This window comes from Fukomys damarensis, unplaced genomic scaffold (genome assembly GCF_012274545.1).
Source record: "Fukomys damarensis isolate Sample0158 unplaced genomic scaffold, DMR_v1.0_HiC HiC_scaffold_3, whole genome shotgun sequence".
NCBI lineage: Eukaryota > Metazoa > Chordata > Mammalia > Rodentia > Bathyergidae > Fukomys > Fukomys damarensis.
The window spans coordinates 39,416,738-39,434,948 of record NW_022900915.1 but is presented as its reverse complement, the minus strand read 5'-3'; the positions used below and the strand labels follow the sequence as shown (position 1 = coordinate 39,434,948).

General features: G+C 35.4%; 1 protein-coding gene across 1 annotated transcript in view; it reads left to right on the top strand.

The window, feature by feature from the left end:
- Positions 1-18,211, top strand: part of Rasa1 (RAS p21 protein activator 1) — a gene marked incomplete at its 5' end in the record, with an annotated part of 90,977 nt that overhangs the window by 44,803 nt on the left and 27,963 nt on the right. Inside the window, 6 exons of the mRNA XM_033765668.1 lie at positions 1,731-1,762; positions 5,415-5,467; positions 7,711-7,861; positions 10,791-10,869; positions 14,259-14,379; positions 15,248-15,404. Coding sequence (XP_033621559.1) covers positions 1,731-1,762; positions 5,415-5,467; positions 7,711-7,861; positions 10,791-10,869; positions 14,259-14,379; positions 15,248-15,404 — 593 coding nt within the window. The remainder of the gene's footprint in view (positions 1-1,730; positions 1,763-5,414; positions 5,468-7,710; positions 7,862-10,790; positions 10,870-14,258; positions 14,380-15,247; positions 15,405-18,211) is intronic.

The window sequence follows — 18,211 nt, the reverse complement described above, 5'->3', positions numbered from 1 at the left end:
TAGTCATACTTTGAATTAATAGTGAAAGAAATCCAAATTAGGCCAGTGAGCAATTTTTATTCAGTATTTAGAATTTTTTTTTTTTTTGGTACCAGGGATTGAATTCCGGTCCTTGCGCTTGGCAAGGCAGGGCACCGAACCGCTGAGCTAAATCCCCAGCCCCTAGAATAATTTTTTACAGTGGGCTTCATTGGTAGTTTATCCCTTGTGAGTTGAAAACTACTTGGGTATCATCATAGTGGAGATGATGTTTCGGATATTTGTTTAGTAATTGGATTTCGGGTACATCCTCTCTAAAAATTGTAATTAATTACTCTTCTCCAGGCACATTTATTCCTTTCAGTTTTAACCTCATCATATGTGCTCAGAAGGAGATTTTGTTCTGGCACAGAATCGTATGTCCCCATTGCCAGGACTAGTGCCTGGCATTAGTTGGCACTCAGTAGATGCTTCTCCTCCTGCCCTGCAAGATGTCATATAAAATTCCATTTATCGTTATCAGCTCCATTCAGCTGTCACCCCTTTCACAGATTTTATGCCTTTTTAGATTTTCTTAGGCTAAATTATTTCCTCCTGCGTTTCCGTATCCTTTTGTTAGTTTTACATTTCGTTACACTGTGTACAGTTAATTTATTATATAACCTCTTCTCTAAGAGGCCAGTGATGGTGCTGTTGATTTGTACAGTTGTCTCTTGTCATGCTGCCTTGGATATAGTAGACATTTATCTAGTGTTTGATTTTAGTTGATTTAATGAATCAGGACCAAATTGAAAGAACTAACTCAATCTGTGAAGAGCTAACCTATTTTTCTGTTCTTTTCTTCGTTATTCACTGACATCCCAGTGCCATGTTCTGTACTAAGCACATCATGGTGGAAATTCAGTGAAAAGTGTAAACCCAGCCTTGTGTTGGAGTTTATGGTGGTAGTGGTGGTGGTAGTTGTGGTAATTAACAAAGAGTGGATCAGACTTGTGGAATGAATAACGTAAGTGTATCTTAAAAGACCAAAATAGAATACAAAGTAAGGTAAAATTCAAAAGATGATAAAATGAGGATCCTTTATATTCAAAGCAAAAGTTAATAGGCACTTTTAGAGGCTCAAAATGTCCCACTTGAGAGGTGTCATTGCGATTGATTCCTCTTACATGGTTTAGGTTTAGTCTTGTAGGTAGCAGTGAGTGGAAAGGACATCCCAGGAGCTGCAGTAAAACATAAGCTATGCTGTGAGTAGTGTAGACTGGCAGGCGTGTGGTAAGGTGTGGAGGCCTTGAGAATGGGGAGTGTGGGACGGTGAGGGTGTCCTCGAGTCCTGTGCTGAAGGACTTCCATTGCAGGGTGAGGACTCTGCAGACAGCAGAGAGGTATTAAAGGTTTAGCTTTTCAAATGTGATGACTAAGTTTGGTCTCTCTATAATGCAGGGCCCAGCTGTTGTTGAAACTGATAAACCCTGGTGAAGTGGCGGGGAGGGACACAGAAGTAATTACTGTAGCTGGGCTAATGGTGACGTCTAAAACTCGGGAGATGGCCTGACCTAGACTCGTGCCAGTGAAGTGGGAAGAGGAGGGTGGAGAGTGGTGGAGAGAATTCCTGAAGAGGAGCATCTGTTCTCTAACACACGAACGGGAAGGGCATTGGGCAGTTGTGTTTGAAGATACGAGTTTTATGAATTTTAATAAAACTAGGTCAAGAGTTAATTATATAAAAAACTGTCTTAATGTCTTCCCTTTAGGGCCGGGAAGAAGATCCACATGAAGGCAAAATGTGAGTTTGTGTTAAGTATTAAAAGGAAAAAAAAATATATTGTGAACTTACTAATTGGAAACTGGCCAAAATATATTTTAAAATATTTCTTGAAGTGGCTTACATATTTCTATTTGACTCAGAGAATTGATGTATAAATATTTTCTTAAGAACTTAGTGATAAATTCTTATTTTTAAATAAATGATGGCCTATACCTGTATTGCACTTATGTATCACCAAACTAAGACTTTCTGTTAAATATTAATGAATGTCACAGTTCCTCACATTTTTCTTTATTTTTGTATTTCTTTCTTTATTTCTTTATTTCTTACACTTGATCTTAGCCAAAAGGCCGAGAAGCGATTATTTCTTTATTTCTTAATCATGGTATTTCTTGTCTTTTTTGGCCATATCTTTTAGGAATTTTTTAAGACCAGGGTTTTTATTTCACTTTTGTTTTCATCAAAGAATTTTACTCTAGGATCATAGTTTTTTACAATTTTAGTAAAATTCATCAGGATATTTATTTTCATAATCCTTTAAGGCTGGTTTTATATGTATGAGGTTTCTGAAAAAAATCTTAACTATCAATCCCAATTCTATCTTATTTGGATTATTTTACTGACCGTGTATACTTTTCAAATAGAACACGTTTTCTTAACAATCCTGTTAGTGTTTTGGGGTGGAATTTAAGGCTTACCTCGAATGTTTTCTTTTTCTGTTTTCTATTCTTTAAACATGAAGATATTAAATGGAAATTTACATTTGGAGTCACCTATTTAGTTCTCTGCCCTTCCTTAAATAGAATGTGTATTTTCTGAGTTGGTTTTTCTTACTCTTGCATTTACCTGCAAGAGGTTCCATCAGGTCAGTGAGAGCAGACCTAGTTGGCTGCGTTAGTGCGAGGCACCCATCTCCTACTGTATCAGAATCCACAGCTTCTGAATAGTGCTTGAACTGTCAGAATGTAAGCTGATGAACTCGATTTGGTATAATACATGTTGATCTTTGTTATTTTCCCTCTGACAGATATCTGGGTATGTAGAGCTATTTCCCTCCTCTCTTAAATTGCCGTTTTAGGAGCGGTGAGAAGTAGTACCTGACACACCACTCCTGGTATTAGGGAGGGCTGTGGGAAGTAGAGAACTGGAAAGGTTTTTGCCTCCTTACAGTGACCCCCAGTCTAGTCACGTAGAATTCCAATTTACTATTATGAAGTCTTCCTGAATTTCAAGACAAATTAAAGTCTACATTTTAATCCTTAGTTCAAATAATACTATAGATTTATTTTCAGATTTTTAGGTCAGATACTAGTTTTCGCCGTGTGAAGTTTAAATCGCATGTTCATTGGGGAATCTTTCTTATTTAATGCTGTTGTCAGTCTCCCATTTTCCTAACTTTGTGATTTTTTACCCAGTTGGTGTTTTAGCATAAGCTAGATATGCATTGTTGGTTTGTTTTGGACAGAGACTGTGACAGTGACGCATCTTAAATTCTTAAAAGTACCCTCAGTCACATCACTGAGTTCCCTTTGTGAGGAAGCAGTTAGAACATTCGCATGATGGAGATACCAAGTTCTACGACTGTCTCCTAACTTACTTCTTGAATGCGTGTCTTCTCAGTGGAAAGCAACTGTGTTCCATTTCAGGCCCTTGCACCTAACATAGCAGTGACCTTCAGGTCGGGCTCCCTGAGTCTTTAATCTCAGATTCTCTCTTCCCGTAACCAGAATGCTACCTCTAAAATGTAGCTTACATGATATCACTTTCTCATTTAAAATCTTTGAGTCTCCGTCATCTTTATGTGGCTGAGCCTCAAAAGACCATATATAATTTGATTCGTGTCCTTTCCTAACCCTGGTATTTCTCATTTCCAGTTTTATACTCTGCAGTTTGTAGGTCTTTAGATACATAATACTGGTTTTCCCCTCTTTTATCTTTGTTTAAGATGCTTCCTAGGCCATGATTCCCTTCCATTTATTCACTTACCATTGTTTACTCAGGTGGGGGGTTAGCTCAGTGGTGCCACCACCTGCTTTGCAAGTGCAGGGTCCCAAGTTCGATCCTTGGTACAAAAACAAAACAAAACAAAAAAACACTTATCATTATTTCCTGAATGATAAATCATATATGTGATAAATATTCAGTTAATATTCTTCCTTCTTTTTTTCCCTGAACACCCTAAAGCAGTGGTGCTCTTGTCTGTTATTTCCAAAATACTCTTTCACATCCCCGTCACTCTGCTTTCCGTATTTTCTGTCTGCATTGGTTTCATACTTATACACGATTAGTCCCCACCCTGCCAAATAGAGCAGGGAATGCTTAAGGGTAAGGACTTACCTCCCCGCCACCCACAACTCCTCATCTTAACATTGAGGCAAGCCCTGTCTCTGGATTATATAAACTTTACATAATTATGAATAGCTTCAAAAAAATAACACTGATGTTTTAGCCAGAGACTAGCAAGAATCTTGGTAACTTCTAAACCACTTTAGAGAGGGAGGCGTTTTTGCCTTTGTGGCATATTTGAAAAAAATACGATTGGGCTTGCCAACTCTTACTCAAACTGTAGCAATTCTGCTCTAGCATTTGGAGTAGATCATTTAGCCGGTGTTTGCATGTAAGGGGGAAACTCACTGCCTGTTAAGGCAGCCTACACTGCTTCCATTGTATGTGTTACTTGTCCTTACTCATCATCTATACTAGAAGCACTAGGAATTCTGAGTAGTAAGTAAATGGTTGGAGTACTGTTAAAAAGAGAATTCAGGTGAAAAGGTAAAAATTTAGTTGTATTTTCATACTTTCACCAGAAAGAGCAATGGGTAGCAATGTATAGCAATGCGAACAACCTCTAAACTTGTAACCTCAGATTTTAGAGCACTTAGATAGTTTAATCTTACATACTTTCCAATTTGTGCCCTAACTGATTATTACAAATAATTGTAGACCCTAAGAAGATGTAGCAAAGTGGCGGAGAAGTAAACTGGGATAGTCAGCTTAGCTTTAAAATGTGGTCAGTAGCAGGATAGATAATATACCTTTGGGTAAACAGGAGATTTGAAGTACTTTAATAAGTCATAATTCATTTTTAAATGTCATTTTGTGTGAAAGTAAAGTTTAAATAGTTGAGTTTTCATAATTCCATGTGTCTTGAATGTTATTCATAATGTGTGTTATTCATAATTTGCAAAGGCTTAATTTTAGAATACAGAATATAAAATACATAAAGAATGCATCAACAGATTGATTTTATTAGAAGAGAGAGAGCTTATCACGTTACAAGAAATTCACCTTGTGAGAAATATGGGTTGTAGGTTGTGTTTTAGGGGTGCAGTTCTAGAGTGGGCTCTGCCTGTGCTCATCTCCTAAAAGAAGGAAGAGGGAGCAGTGAAGCATATAATATCACCAGGTTTAAAGTCAGCATTATTTTTATATTGGTTACATATGCAAATAGTAGTTTTTATTCAGTAGTCTCTAGTTTTCTGTATTTTGTTAAAAATAAACATAATATGTTCACAGAATGTAACTTAAATGTAACAGGAATAAAATACTTTGATCAGTTACATTTTATTTATTTCATGTATCATTTGAATATATTAGGTCAGTTGTTTAGTTTCCTGTGACAGCAGGATGAAGGACTTTTAATTTATATATATTATTTGTTCTCTTTAAGATGGTTCCATGGGAAGATTTCCAAACAAGAAGCTTATACTTTACTAATGACAGGTACTTTTTATTTTCACTTAACTTCTTAAAACGTCTTTACTTAGAAATAATAAAAACATAAGTCACCCATTTATCGTGTTCCACTTTTGCCTTGGCATCCAGTTAATGTTTATGCATATTATAATCTCCTGCCCAGTGGTGAGAATCTGGTGTTTTTAGTACAAGCATACATGCAGCACAAAACTCCAGAAAGTATGTTTTCCTCTACCCCATCCTCTGTTCCCACCCTTTCCCCTGATGTAATGCCTGAGGAGAGTTTCTGTTTCTAGTGTTTGATGTCTGTGTGTATCACTCTTTTCCCGTACATGTGCACATGTTCATAGGAACATACAACATACCTTTTTCATGTTAGGGTATATATTGGAAGATCATTTTATATGTGCAGGTATCAATATTCATTATTCTTCTAATGACCATAAGCTTTTAATTTATAAATACCATCATTGACAAGGTCCCAATTGGGTATTGGCTGTTGTCATTGTTTTGCCATTAAACTACAGGAAAACAGATGTTCTTATATTTATCTTATACATTCATGGAATCACATACTTGACCCTTGTTTAAAATGTATTAATTTAACATTTCTGAACACTCTTCAGTTTATAGGGAAATGAAGGGTAAAAACTGACTCGTATCATAGATTTATTATTCAAAGTGAAAATCATCCTATTGCTTATTCTAACTAACTAGTTAACACTGAATTAATACAGATTTAACCCACAGTGTGTTATTCAGAACTCTTAATTCTTCACAAGTTGTTGGATAGTTTATGGATTTGGTAAACTAGATTCTCATGATGAAAACCTTAATGATTATTAAAAATGTGATCTGAATTAACTGTTTTAAGCTGTCTGAATTTTCATTTTAGATTAATATTTTTTTTTCTTTATTGGGGTCAGTTTTTGAAGTGTTTAATTTATTATCCTGTGTTAGTAAGTTCAAAGTATCAACATGCTAGTCTATATGGTAGTAATACTGGCCAAATAGCGATATACCACAGCTTTCAAGGTGGGACCAGAAATACTCATTTTAGTGAATTTATAATACAAGTTTATATTTGGAACTTGTACTGCCAAGTACTTGATTTACCTATTTTTGTTTTAGGTGTGTAAACATGAAAAGGAGCTAAGCTTTAATTTCTTACATTAGTTTGTATTCATGTGTTCTTTGGGAATCAGGTGGGATTTTCGTACCTGAAAAGTACATATGGCAATTGCATATACAGTTTTGTATGTACTTTCTATCATATTCTAAAAGAAATACAGAGAGAGTATCCTGGATTCTTATCACCAAGATTTGACCCTTCCATTTTAGCCTATATTAAGTGACATAGTCATTTCACTAGTGTATGTAAACCGTGAATATTTAATTTAAAATTTTTTTTACTTTTTTGTACTGAACATGAAGCTACTTGATAGCAAGTGCTGTGGCCATATGATTGGAACCATTAATAAGTTATAAGAAATTACATCCAGTATTCAGTGTTTACCTCTCTACCCCCCACCAAATCAGCTCCTAATCTTTTCTATCTCATTAGGACTTATGCAAAAGAGAAAGCATTTCAGTATTAAGTCATTGCCAGTTAAAGATAACAGAAAGTCTTATCTAAAAGTAATACGAAAATACTTAATATATGTTAATTTTCTCTTACGTGTCTTTTTTCCAAGATTTTATGTCTTTTTTTTTTTTTTAGGTAATACTTGTTAAATAAAATATAGAATGTGTATTAATATAATACTGTTATGAAGTATTTCAGTTGTTTTGAATCTACCTTTGTAAACTTTTAGTACTGTTCTCTTTTATCAGTCATTGCTTTGTAGTTACTGATTTGAAATATTGATAAAATACGGATTGTATTCCTAGGCAAAATTTATTTAACTTTTTTTGGACTCTTTTGAGTGGATTTACAAACAGAATATAGCAGTTTTAGCTTCTGTCTCCTACCAGTGGTTAGGTTATTCTTTATGAGTTATGACTCATAGAGACATTATATACCAGAAGTTACTGCCACAAAACTTGTGTACTTTTATGGAATAAGGATGGTGAAGATATAACCCCGATAATGTAGATAAGCAATATGAGTGCTGTGAATCACAAGCAAAAGTAAAAGACAGGAAAGTCTTTTAAAAATGTTCCCAGTGAAAATTTATATGTTTATGACTCTGAGTATACTTTATATCATTTAACATCTTTGTTTTAATTTAATAATTTGGGAATAAAACTAACAACTTAATTTTTTACAGTTGGCCAGGTCTGCAGTTTTCTTGTGAGGCCTTCAGATAATACTCCTGGTGATTATTCACTTTATTTTCGGACCAATGAAAATATTCAGCGATTTAAAATATGCCCAACACCAAACAATCAGTTTATGATGGGAGGCCGATATTATAACAGGTAAATTATGAACAATTTCTGTTTACTCTTACTGGCAAAAATAAGCAAAATCTTGATACTGTATTAGGTCAAAAATTATATAGAAGCTCCTGAGTTTTAATATATAATTTAGTAATAAACATGTTCAAGAATTCTTGAGACAGTATCGGACATGAATACAAATTTTAACTTGCTTTCCAAAATAATTTTTGATTTTAAAAAATTATATATAAGCTATTTGTAACAAATTTGACAAATATATATTCAAGAGGAGTTAAAACATACAACTTAAAAGGAAAATATATTACATTCATTTATCAATGAGTGATTTTAAAAGGGATTAAAAAGTTTCCTCAGGTGTTACCTGAGATTTATACAAATGGTAGCTTGCAAGTGGGGTTTTCTCAGATTGCTGTTTCTCATAGTTGTAACTGGTTACTACTCTTCACCCGCAAAATGAGCTCTTGGCTTCTCCTAAAACCCACAATGAATTTTAGTTGCTTGATTAGGAAACTAAATTAATAGAGGAAACTATTTGAATGTCAGTATTTTCTCTGTAAAAGCAAAAAAGTAATCCTTTCTGGATGAAAAGGTTCCCTATACCTAATCACTACATACAGATCCCTCTTTTGTTTTAAAATATGGACATTTGGTGCCTGTGATCCCAGCACTTGAGAGGCTATGAGGCAGGTTTGCTGTGAGTTTGAAGCCAGCCCTGCCCTTGTACTGAATTAATGGCGAACCTACACTACATAATGAGACCATGTCTCAAAAAAAAAAAAAAAATCAAACAAAAATAAATATATAAAAAGAAAAACATCAACATTTGCCTTTTGCTCGCCTCATGTCTCAGTCCCACTGTAGATTCTCCATTCCGATTAGAATTCTTTCATTTCCAGTTTGGCCATGGAGTGAGTGTACATACAGATCAGGAGGGTAGTTCCTCTGGAAAACAAAACAGAATCCCAAGACCCTCTTGTTTGCTTGCCAGAAGTTCATTAGGCAGTTAAAAGCATCAAATGAAAGATACAAGTCTAGGCAGTTGGGTGCTTTTGCACATCTCCTAATACAAGGTTCTTGAATGAGAGTGTGCCTTATTGTCTGGATTCTAAATATCCTCAGTGAAATACAGCAAGCTGCAATTTGTGCTTCAAATAAATTAATATTTCTCCCTGATCAGTGTTCTAGAGATTTGGCAAGTAAAATTATAAATTAAAGACATGTTCTTAATTGAAGTAATGTGTTCAAATTAAGACTTTTATAAAAAAATAATTTACATAGATTTGTTTCAAAGTTTGTTTATTGACTTAAACTTCTTTAGGATACCTTTGTTTTACAAAGGTGGAAATTCTTAGTCTACTGAAGACAATCAGTAAAATACATCGTCTTTGTTCATCAATAAAAAAGTACTCGTAGTATTTCTTTTCAAATTATTGCAAAATTATTTTTTGAGGCGAAGGTCTAATTTCATAGCTGGAACTTCATGGGATGTCTAAGTGTTTGTGTTATGTCCATCATTACACATTTTTAATTTGCTCCTAGACCTTCTGAATCAGTTCACAAGTTTCCATGAGCTGTGTTCTTTCAGCTCATGGGAAATAATTATATCATAGCACTGAGATGCTGCACAAGATTTACTGCACTTTACAGCTTGTGAGCCACAAACCTTTGATGCTTATTGATTTTCATCAATTTGATGCTTTTAACTTTAAAACACAGAGTCCTCCTTTTGCTGGCATCTGCTCCTTTCAAATTATATTTCCTATTTTTATCTTTCAAATACTTTTGGATTTGTGTGTTACTGTATTTTTCTTTTAAAATTGATAACCTTATAATAATAATTTCCTTTTTATAATGCCTTTTTACTAGACATAATTTCACAATACCTCCTTGTGTTAAATACTGTAGCCTCTGATACTTAGTTTATATCCAGACTCATTTTTGTCATTTTTTTAACGGTTTTTTTCTTTTTAACATACTTGATTTAAAATAATTTTTTAGTATAGGTAAATATATGTGGAGCTGTAATACATACACATTTACATACTCCAGTTATTGTATCAATAGGAAGAACGAGTGGAAAAAAAAAAGTCAAGAGCTAGGTTAGACCAGATCCATTTGGAAAAGTGGTTCCTAGGTATTTGAAAATACTGTTCTTCCAGGATGTTACAGGAAGGTTTAAAATTCCAGAACTTAAATACGGTATTCAGGTCAATAAAGTGAGATGCTGATAATCAAGGAATACAATTCAGTGTATTAAACTCATTATAGCATGCTAAAATTGGTGAAGTACCATGTCATTTTTATTTTCAGTTTTGCTTTATTTGTGGCATTTCTCAGTATTTAGAAGAATTGATAGTACTTTCTATCAGAACCATCAGTAAGCCTTTCCTAATACAGTGATAATCATGTAGGTAAAATTAGCTCCTTGTTTTTTTCTTTTTGTCTTTTGGTTTTTTTGTTTTTTGTTTCTACCTGCTCCTGATGCCTGCTCATTTTCTGAAGTCCTCTATAGACTCTTGTATGAAGAGGAACAAAAAAAGTCCTAGGCATGTGAATCCCAGCACTGGGAAGCCGAGGCAGGAGGATCACTGTGCTTTCCAGGCCAGCCTGGGATACCTGAACTCTACATAGTTAAAAAACAAAAACAAAAGCAATAACTGAAAACGTGGACTTTTAATCAATCATTTTCTCATGTATGGTGACTGAGTGTGGTACTGTTGACTGGGCTGCCTACTTTATGTATATGACAAATCAGAATCTTATATTTGGGGATGTTATTTTTCTAAAATACATGACTGTTAAGATGATTATTCTTTTAACATATTCACATTATATGCTTGAAAAACAACCTGCAAATACATAATCCTTGGTAAAGGGATTTACTTGTAGTTTAAAAGATTTATATTTTTGTGAGATAAATTATGTCATTTTTATTTTATTTTAACAGTATTGGGGACATCATAGATCACTATCGAAAAGAACAGATTGTTGAAGGGTATTATCTTAAGGAACCTGTACCAATGCAGGTCAGTGTTGTTTCTTTTCTTTTCTTTTCTTTTTTTTTTTTGGCAATAACTAGAATTTTGTTTTAAAGTTTGTTATGTTTATAGACATTCATGTAATTAAAACTGAATTTTGGATAAAATTCAAAACTAGATCATTCAGATTTTCATGTGTTCAATTAACTTTGGTTTAAATTAGCAATTGTAAGAATTTCTGAGTTTTTTTGTCCATGTTGATTCTTTGATAATTAGGAAGTTGTTGGTGACTTTTTGAGACTAGAAGCAGTGGGGATAGAAGCCAACAAGCACTTACTAGGTCATGGGGTGGACTGTTTGGAGTTGGAAGTGGAGATGTATATATAAGTAACAACACCCAGGCTTACCTGGACGAATTTGTAGGTTAGAAAAAGAATGATTGAAAAGGCTTGGGACCAAGGGGCTTCTGAATTGTTTTCTTTCTGTGCCTCCAGTTTTATGGCAGGAGAACTGGAGCGTGTCTGCTTGCGCTGAGTGAGAGCAGCCATAGCAGTGGTGGATCGAGTATGGGTAGTGGCAGGACCTGAGGTACAGGTCCTAGAGAAGGCAGGAGTGAAGAAAATCCGAAACGACGGGAAAGACTGGCCTTGCACAAGAGAGCCTTTTACTACTGGTTGCTTAATGCATAGGGTGATTAGTCTGTTTCTCACTCATTGCACTGTCTGAAATGTGATGGCATAAGGGTGTTTCAGAGGTTAGGAAAAGGTTCTTCAGAGAAGCAATTAAGATTTTTCTATGTGGAAGTGGTGTTTACTCGCCAGGCACTTAGAAAAGGAGAAAGATTGTGAGTACCAAGTTTGTAATGCCTGGAGTTTTTCAACTTTTCCTCCCACTAACAAGCTATTTGGTTTCAGATTTGTTGTATCTGTGATTCGTTATTGCAGTTCCTGAGTGAGAAATGATTATTCTGAAGCTAAATATAAATTCAACAATCATAATTGTGTCACATGCATTTCCATGGTTTTCTGTGATGGTGGAATGCTTTTTCCCCATTGAATTGTTTTTCACCATGCTGCCAACAGTACTTGAAACACTACTGAGTAAATATCAGCTGAATGAATGCCTGTCTGCTCTCCAGCAGGAAGCACTCACCTGCCTGCATTGACACTAGATGTTTTATGTTTCTGTGTGCCTCTTTCTCTGTCCATGTCAGGTTCTCCTTAAACACTGCTAACTGAAAATCAGTGTGAGGTTTCACCTCCTCCTTCTGTGGTACTGGGGTTGAAATCGTTTCCCACCAGGCAAGCTGTCTACCACAGAGCTACTTCTCCAGCCCTTTTAAAATTTTACTTTGAGGGCTGGGGTATTAGCTCAGTGGTTCTGCCACCTGCCTTGCAAGCACAAGGATCCGAGTTGGATCCCTGGTACCAAAAAATAAATAAATAAATAAATAAAACTTTACTTTGAAGTAGGTTCTCACTGAGATGCCCTTGCTGGCCTCACTTTTGCGATCCTCCTTTTTATCCTTAGTAGCTGGGATTGCATGTGTGTGGCACTGCATCCGGCTTTTCCCTCCTTGATGACTTCCTAATATCTGTGGTGAACATGTGTACTGTTTTGGCAGCGGTTCTGGAAGACTGCTGCTGCTCACTGTTCGAATCACTACACGTGTAGACACGACTTTGTTAAAAAACAACAGATCACGGTACTGGGCTTTCTAGAAAGGAGCAGTATTTTAGTAGGGGTCAGAAGGACCTTTATCTGCCAGGAGTTTCTCCTCCTGGCAGGCGATCCTGCCAGCAGTTCCACTGTTATATCCTTAATTCTCATCCACATTGACTGATTAAATTAGTGACATTTTGATTGTTTTGTAAATCCATGTTTTATATGTCCACAAATTAAATAATTGTTTTCATCCTGAATTTATTCTTATAATTTTTGGATATAGGTTTTTGTAGTTAGTGAAGTCAATAACACATGACATTTGAAAAACTTTTAATGCATTAAGTTACTAAGTTGCTTTAAGAATTACTTGATACATGCTGGGCGTGGTGGTGCACACCTATAATCCCAGCACTGGGGAGGCTGAGGCAGGAAGATCACTCTGAGTTGGAGACCAGCCTGGACTACATGGTGAATTCCAGGTCAGTCTCAACTAGACAGTGAGACCCTATCTCAAAAAAATAATAAAAAAAAAGAATTACTTGATACATTGCCACGTGTGGTGGCTCAGACTTGTAGTCCAGCTACCTTGGGTGGCTGAGGTAAACAGATCACTTGAGCCCATCAGTTCAAGACTGAGCTAGACAGCTTAGTGACCTCCTATCTCAAAAAAACAAAACAGCAACAAAAAACTTCACATATTCACAGTGCCTCACTCCTTCGTTATTGTTTCATAACTGAACAAACCTCACGCTGTCCTTTGGAAACTGCCTAGGAAGTGCCTCAAAAATAACTAGTGCTTATTAGGAACCAACTTGATTGTAACAGAAGAGCTATTAAGTGTTATTTGTGGCCTATTTTGTTGGTCCTAGAGTGAATGTAAATTGCAGCAGAAGTTTGGGAAATCCAAACCCTAACCTGTCCTTTTAGCATTTTATTAATGAACAAATAATAAACTGGTGAAACTGGCACACCCACCCTGATGTGGCCCAGCATACCCAGACTCCTGGAACAGGAAACCAGAACCCTGGAACAGTCACTTCTTGAGACAGGAACTAGAGAAAACGAAGGAGCCTTTTGAGACAACACACTCCAATAAATATACCAACCATTTTGAGTACTCTTAGGCTCTGCTTTTTGTACGTATGATTCATTTAGTTTTTCAACAGTTTAATGAGGTTGACACTGTCATGACTATTTTACAAATTGAGAAACTTTGGCCAGAGAGGTTAAGGCATTAGTGGTCTTTGACTTTGTCTTTTCCTTGTTTTCTCTCCCCTCCCTCCCTCCCTCTCTCCCTGTCTCCCTTTCTCCCTCTCCCCTTCCCTCCTCCCCTTCTCCCCCGTCAACCTCTTAGCAGTTCCTGCCAACTCTGGCTTGAGAATATAACTACCACCTAAAGCTGACTGCATCTCACTGTGTCTCATCTTCATCTTCTTAACAGCATACAGTAGTCAAAGGGATCCGTTTAAAATTTGAGTTGGATGTTGTACATTTCATTTGAAGTTGAGGTCAAAATCCTTAAAAAGGCATACAAGACCATATAGCAGCATATATAATTACTCTATAAGCTTTTCTCTAATATCCTTATCTATATTCTTGACATGTGTGAAGGAAACCTGAGAATTTTGGAAGCAAATGCTGTCTTATTTATCTGTTAACATACATCTTTATTTTTGTATTAACACTTTCTCTGATTTTTACTTGGTAATTTGGTATATTTTTGCTTCAGTTTTCTCCAACATTCATGAAATTTTATATTTTAAAAAATTTAGGATCAAGAACAAGTACTCAATGAAACAGTGGATGGCAAGGAAATCTATAATACAATTCGTCGTAAAACAAAGGATGCTTTTTATAAAAATATTGTTAAGAAAGGTTATCTTCTGAAAAAGGGTAAGTGAAATTTTAAGGTTAAGGACATAATTCTTTTACTGTTACCAGTTTTATAGAAGCATTGTAAATTTCAAGAGTAAAACTTACTGTGATATTTAGTAAGTTGTTTTGACACAAGTTGCTGGTTTTCATTTGTTTACAGTTTCTGTCTAAGCCTCTTTCAAAATTTAGAGTTCTTACATTAAGTCCGCATTTTAATTCAGGGCTTTAGAAAACAAGTTTATATATTTCCAAGTACCCTCAGGACAAGAAAAGGCATTTGCTTTTTTGCCTCCTCTACCCATGCTTTTCTTAAAAGAAACTCTGTGGTATCTGGCCTGATGGTATCGATACCTGATTGTATTGATGCTTTTATTCAACGTACTTACCTCAGTCTGACATTAAGCCATATTGAAGGAATGGCGGAAGACCCTAAGAGTGTTGTGGAAGAAATTTTTCCTTTAAACCTGGAAAAGAACTATTCCAAAATAAGAATTTTGAAAATTTAACCATCATAGAATATCTGCAGATTATATTCGCATTTGTTCTGTGATTCATTAAAACAAGCAGTATTAAAACAGGGACTTTTTCTGTAGACATTATTGGCATTTTCCTACTGTTTAAAGATTAAATTTTATAGCTGTGGATTTAGCTCAGTGGTTCCGCCTCCTGCCTCGAAAGCTCAAGGACCAGAGTTCTATCCTCCGTACCAGAAAAAAAAAAAGAAAAACAAAACAAAAATTAAGTTTTATAATAAAAGTTGAGATATGTCTAATTTTTATTTTTAGCAATAACTTTTTTCATTCTAATATATTTGATTTCACAGTTCGTTATATATTTGATTTCATAGTTCATTGTTTGGCTAAAGGAAAATTTTATTTTTTCACAGGCAAAGGAAAACGTTGGAAGAATTTGTATTTTATCTTAGAGGGCAGTGATGCCCAACTTATTTATTTTGAAAGTGAAAAACGGGCTACAAAACCAAAAGGATTAATAGATCTCAGTGTATGTTCTGTCTATGTTGTTCATGATAGTCTCTTTGGAAGGTAAGAAATTGGTTTTCTGTTTTTCTTTTGGAATGGTTTTATTTATTTTTAAAATTATTTATTTATTTGTTTGTTTGTTTATTTATTATTTGGGTTTTTGAGACAGGGTCTCACTATGTAGTTCAGATTGCTCTGGAACTCACTGTGTAGCCCAGGCTGGTCTCGAATTTGAAGCAGTCCTCCTGCCTTCAGTCTCCTGAGTGCTGGATTACAGGCGTGCGCCACCACTCTTGACTTGGAATGGTTTTAATAATAAAATAGAAGTTGTGTTCACATTATTTCAGAACATAACAAGACCAATTTTTATAGCATAAAATCATGTAGCAGTAGGAAAATTTTTGTTTTTCTTGGTTTAGGCATGTATGAAATTCCACTCTACTACAATAGATAGAAATCTTTGGAATGGTATTTCTTATAGCAGAACTTTATCTTGGTCTATATATAGCATGTGTTCTCTTTGCCACCACTAATAATACTTCGAATGACTTAATTAAAATTATGTAAGATTTTTTTTCCCCTTTCTTAACAATACAGGTGGCTAACATGGAGCATGATGGCACACCAATTATGGTTTTGTAATAAACATGGGCTTGGGGCACCATCTAGTGCTGAAATAGTGGCGGTGACCACAAGGTTAGAGAATTTAAACAGCCTGCCTGGAATTTCTGGAAGGAAAGGCATGAACAAACCCAGATTATGAAGACAGGAATGAATATGTATTCTTTCAGTGTGGAGATATTGTCATATGTCAGCAGCATTAGGAACTTTCTGGAAACCATGATCTGATCTAATGGAAAAAATATGGTACTGGAAATAATCACATAGGAACTGTTACATGTGAACTCTTTGGCATAGAATTCAAAATAGCTGTTTTATGGAAACTCAGTAAGCTTTAGGAAAACACAGAAGAAATGTTAATGATTTATCAGAGATTTATTTTCCAGAAGAAAAAAGCTAAGAGAATTTATTCCCACCAGACTTGCCCTCCATGAAATATAAAAGGTAGTTTTTCAAGCTGGAAAGAAATGCTGAGTAAGAAGAAACTACCAGAACTTATATAACTCTGAGAAATTTAGAATGTTCTAGTATTGTAAATCATTTATATCTTTAGTATGAAGACTGATAAGACAAAAATAACTGCGGTAATTCAGAGAAAGGCAGTATAAAAATTGTATGAAATAAAAATTTTTAAAAAGGTGGGAGGAATGAAGTGTAAATGTAGAGTCTATTTTTTACTATATGTTTTCCTAACTTTACAAAGTTAGCTTAAGAAGAAAAGATGTTTTTTGTAACTTTCATGGTGATCTTTAAAGTAAAGTCCTATAGCAGATACATGGAAATAGTAAGCAGTGAATGAAGACATGAATAAATCGTTTAAGTACAAAGGAAGACTGAGAAGGAGAGAGAAAGGGACCAGGCTCTTACAACATTATTAATGTAATGTAAATTAGTACAACTATTGTAGAAATTCCTGCAAAAGATAAAAATATAACTACTATGTGATTGAACAATCCTACTACTAGGTATATAGCCATGGGAAGTGAAGTCAGTCTGTTGAAGAGACATCTACATACCATACTTATTGTAGCTGTATTCACAATAATCAGGGAATAAAAACAACGAAAGATCCTATCAACTGATGTATGGATCAAGACAAAATGTGATATACACACAATGGGATAATATTCAACCAGCATAAGGATTAGATCTTGGCATTTGTGACAAGAACTAGAGAGCTTTTTGTTCAGTGAAGGATGCTAGGCGCACAGCATGTATTACTCATGTGGCATCTAAAAACATTCCTTCATAGAAGTTGAGAGTAGCATGGTGACTATCAGAGGAGAGTAGTGGGCAGGGATAGATAAGAAAGGCTCCTCTAAGGTATGGAGTAAAGTTAGGTCCGTGTAACAAGTTCTGTTCTACTGCAACAATGATAAGGTACTGGAAATTTTCAAAGAGCTCGCGGAAAGGATTTTGAATGTATTTTTTTTAACCACAAAAGAAAAAAGAAATGATGCATATTTAAGGCAGATGTGGTTGCTTAGATTTTGATTTTTTTTTTTTTTTTTTTTTTTTTTTTTGGGGTTCGTCCATACTGGGGATCGTACTCGGGACCTTGTGGTTGTTAGGCAGGCAGTGGAACCACTGAGCTAAAAATCCCTGGCCCCTGGTTGCTCTGATTTTAACAAATTGCACAGTGAACATAATATATTTTGATACATCATATTGTATTCCATAAATATGTTTAATTTTTGTGTCAGAAAAATAACGTAGGAACTTGGCTTTCAGATATGGTTGAATCAAGCCTCTGGCTTATTTTCTCTTTAGTTTTGCTCTACCTTGCTTCCTGTGTACTGGATTCTTCTTCAGATGAGTTTCTGTGATCTTAAGACACAGATAGCACTAGAGCTAGAGTGTAAGCTTTCCTGTCATTAATGAAAACCCTGAGCGTGGGATATTAAAGCCCCTCTTCACCATTTTAGGCAGCAGCGGAATGGGATTGTTCTGATGGAGTGAGGCCACTCAGTGCATAAGAAATAATGAGACTGCTGTACTCGGTTTGTGTGTGTGGGTGAAGTAGATACTGGGGAGCCTCCAACACGGTTCACTAGCAAATATAATTTATTGGTACCAAAAACATTTTAAAATAGGCCAAAGATGAATGAGATTTGGGAGGTAGCTTTATTGGAAGGTGGACCCAGTCCCTCAGTACTCGAAGGCACTCAGTCTAGGCAACTCCTACCCCAAGTATCCAAATGCACAGATATGCAAGTCCTAAAGTGAAATGCAGTTGTGTGTCTGGGGGC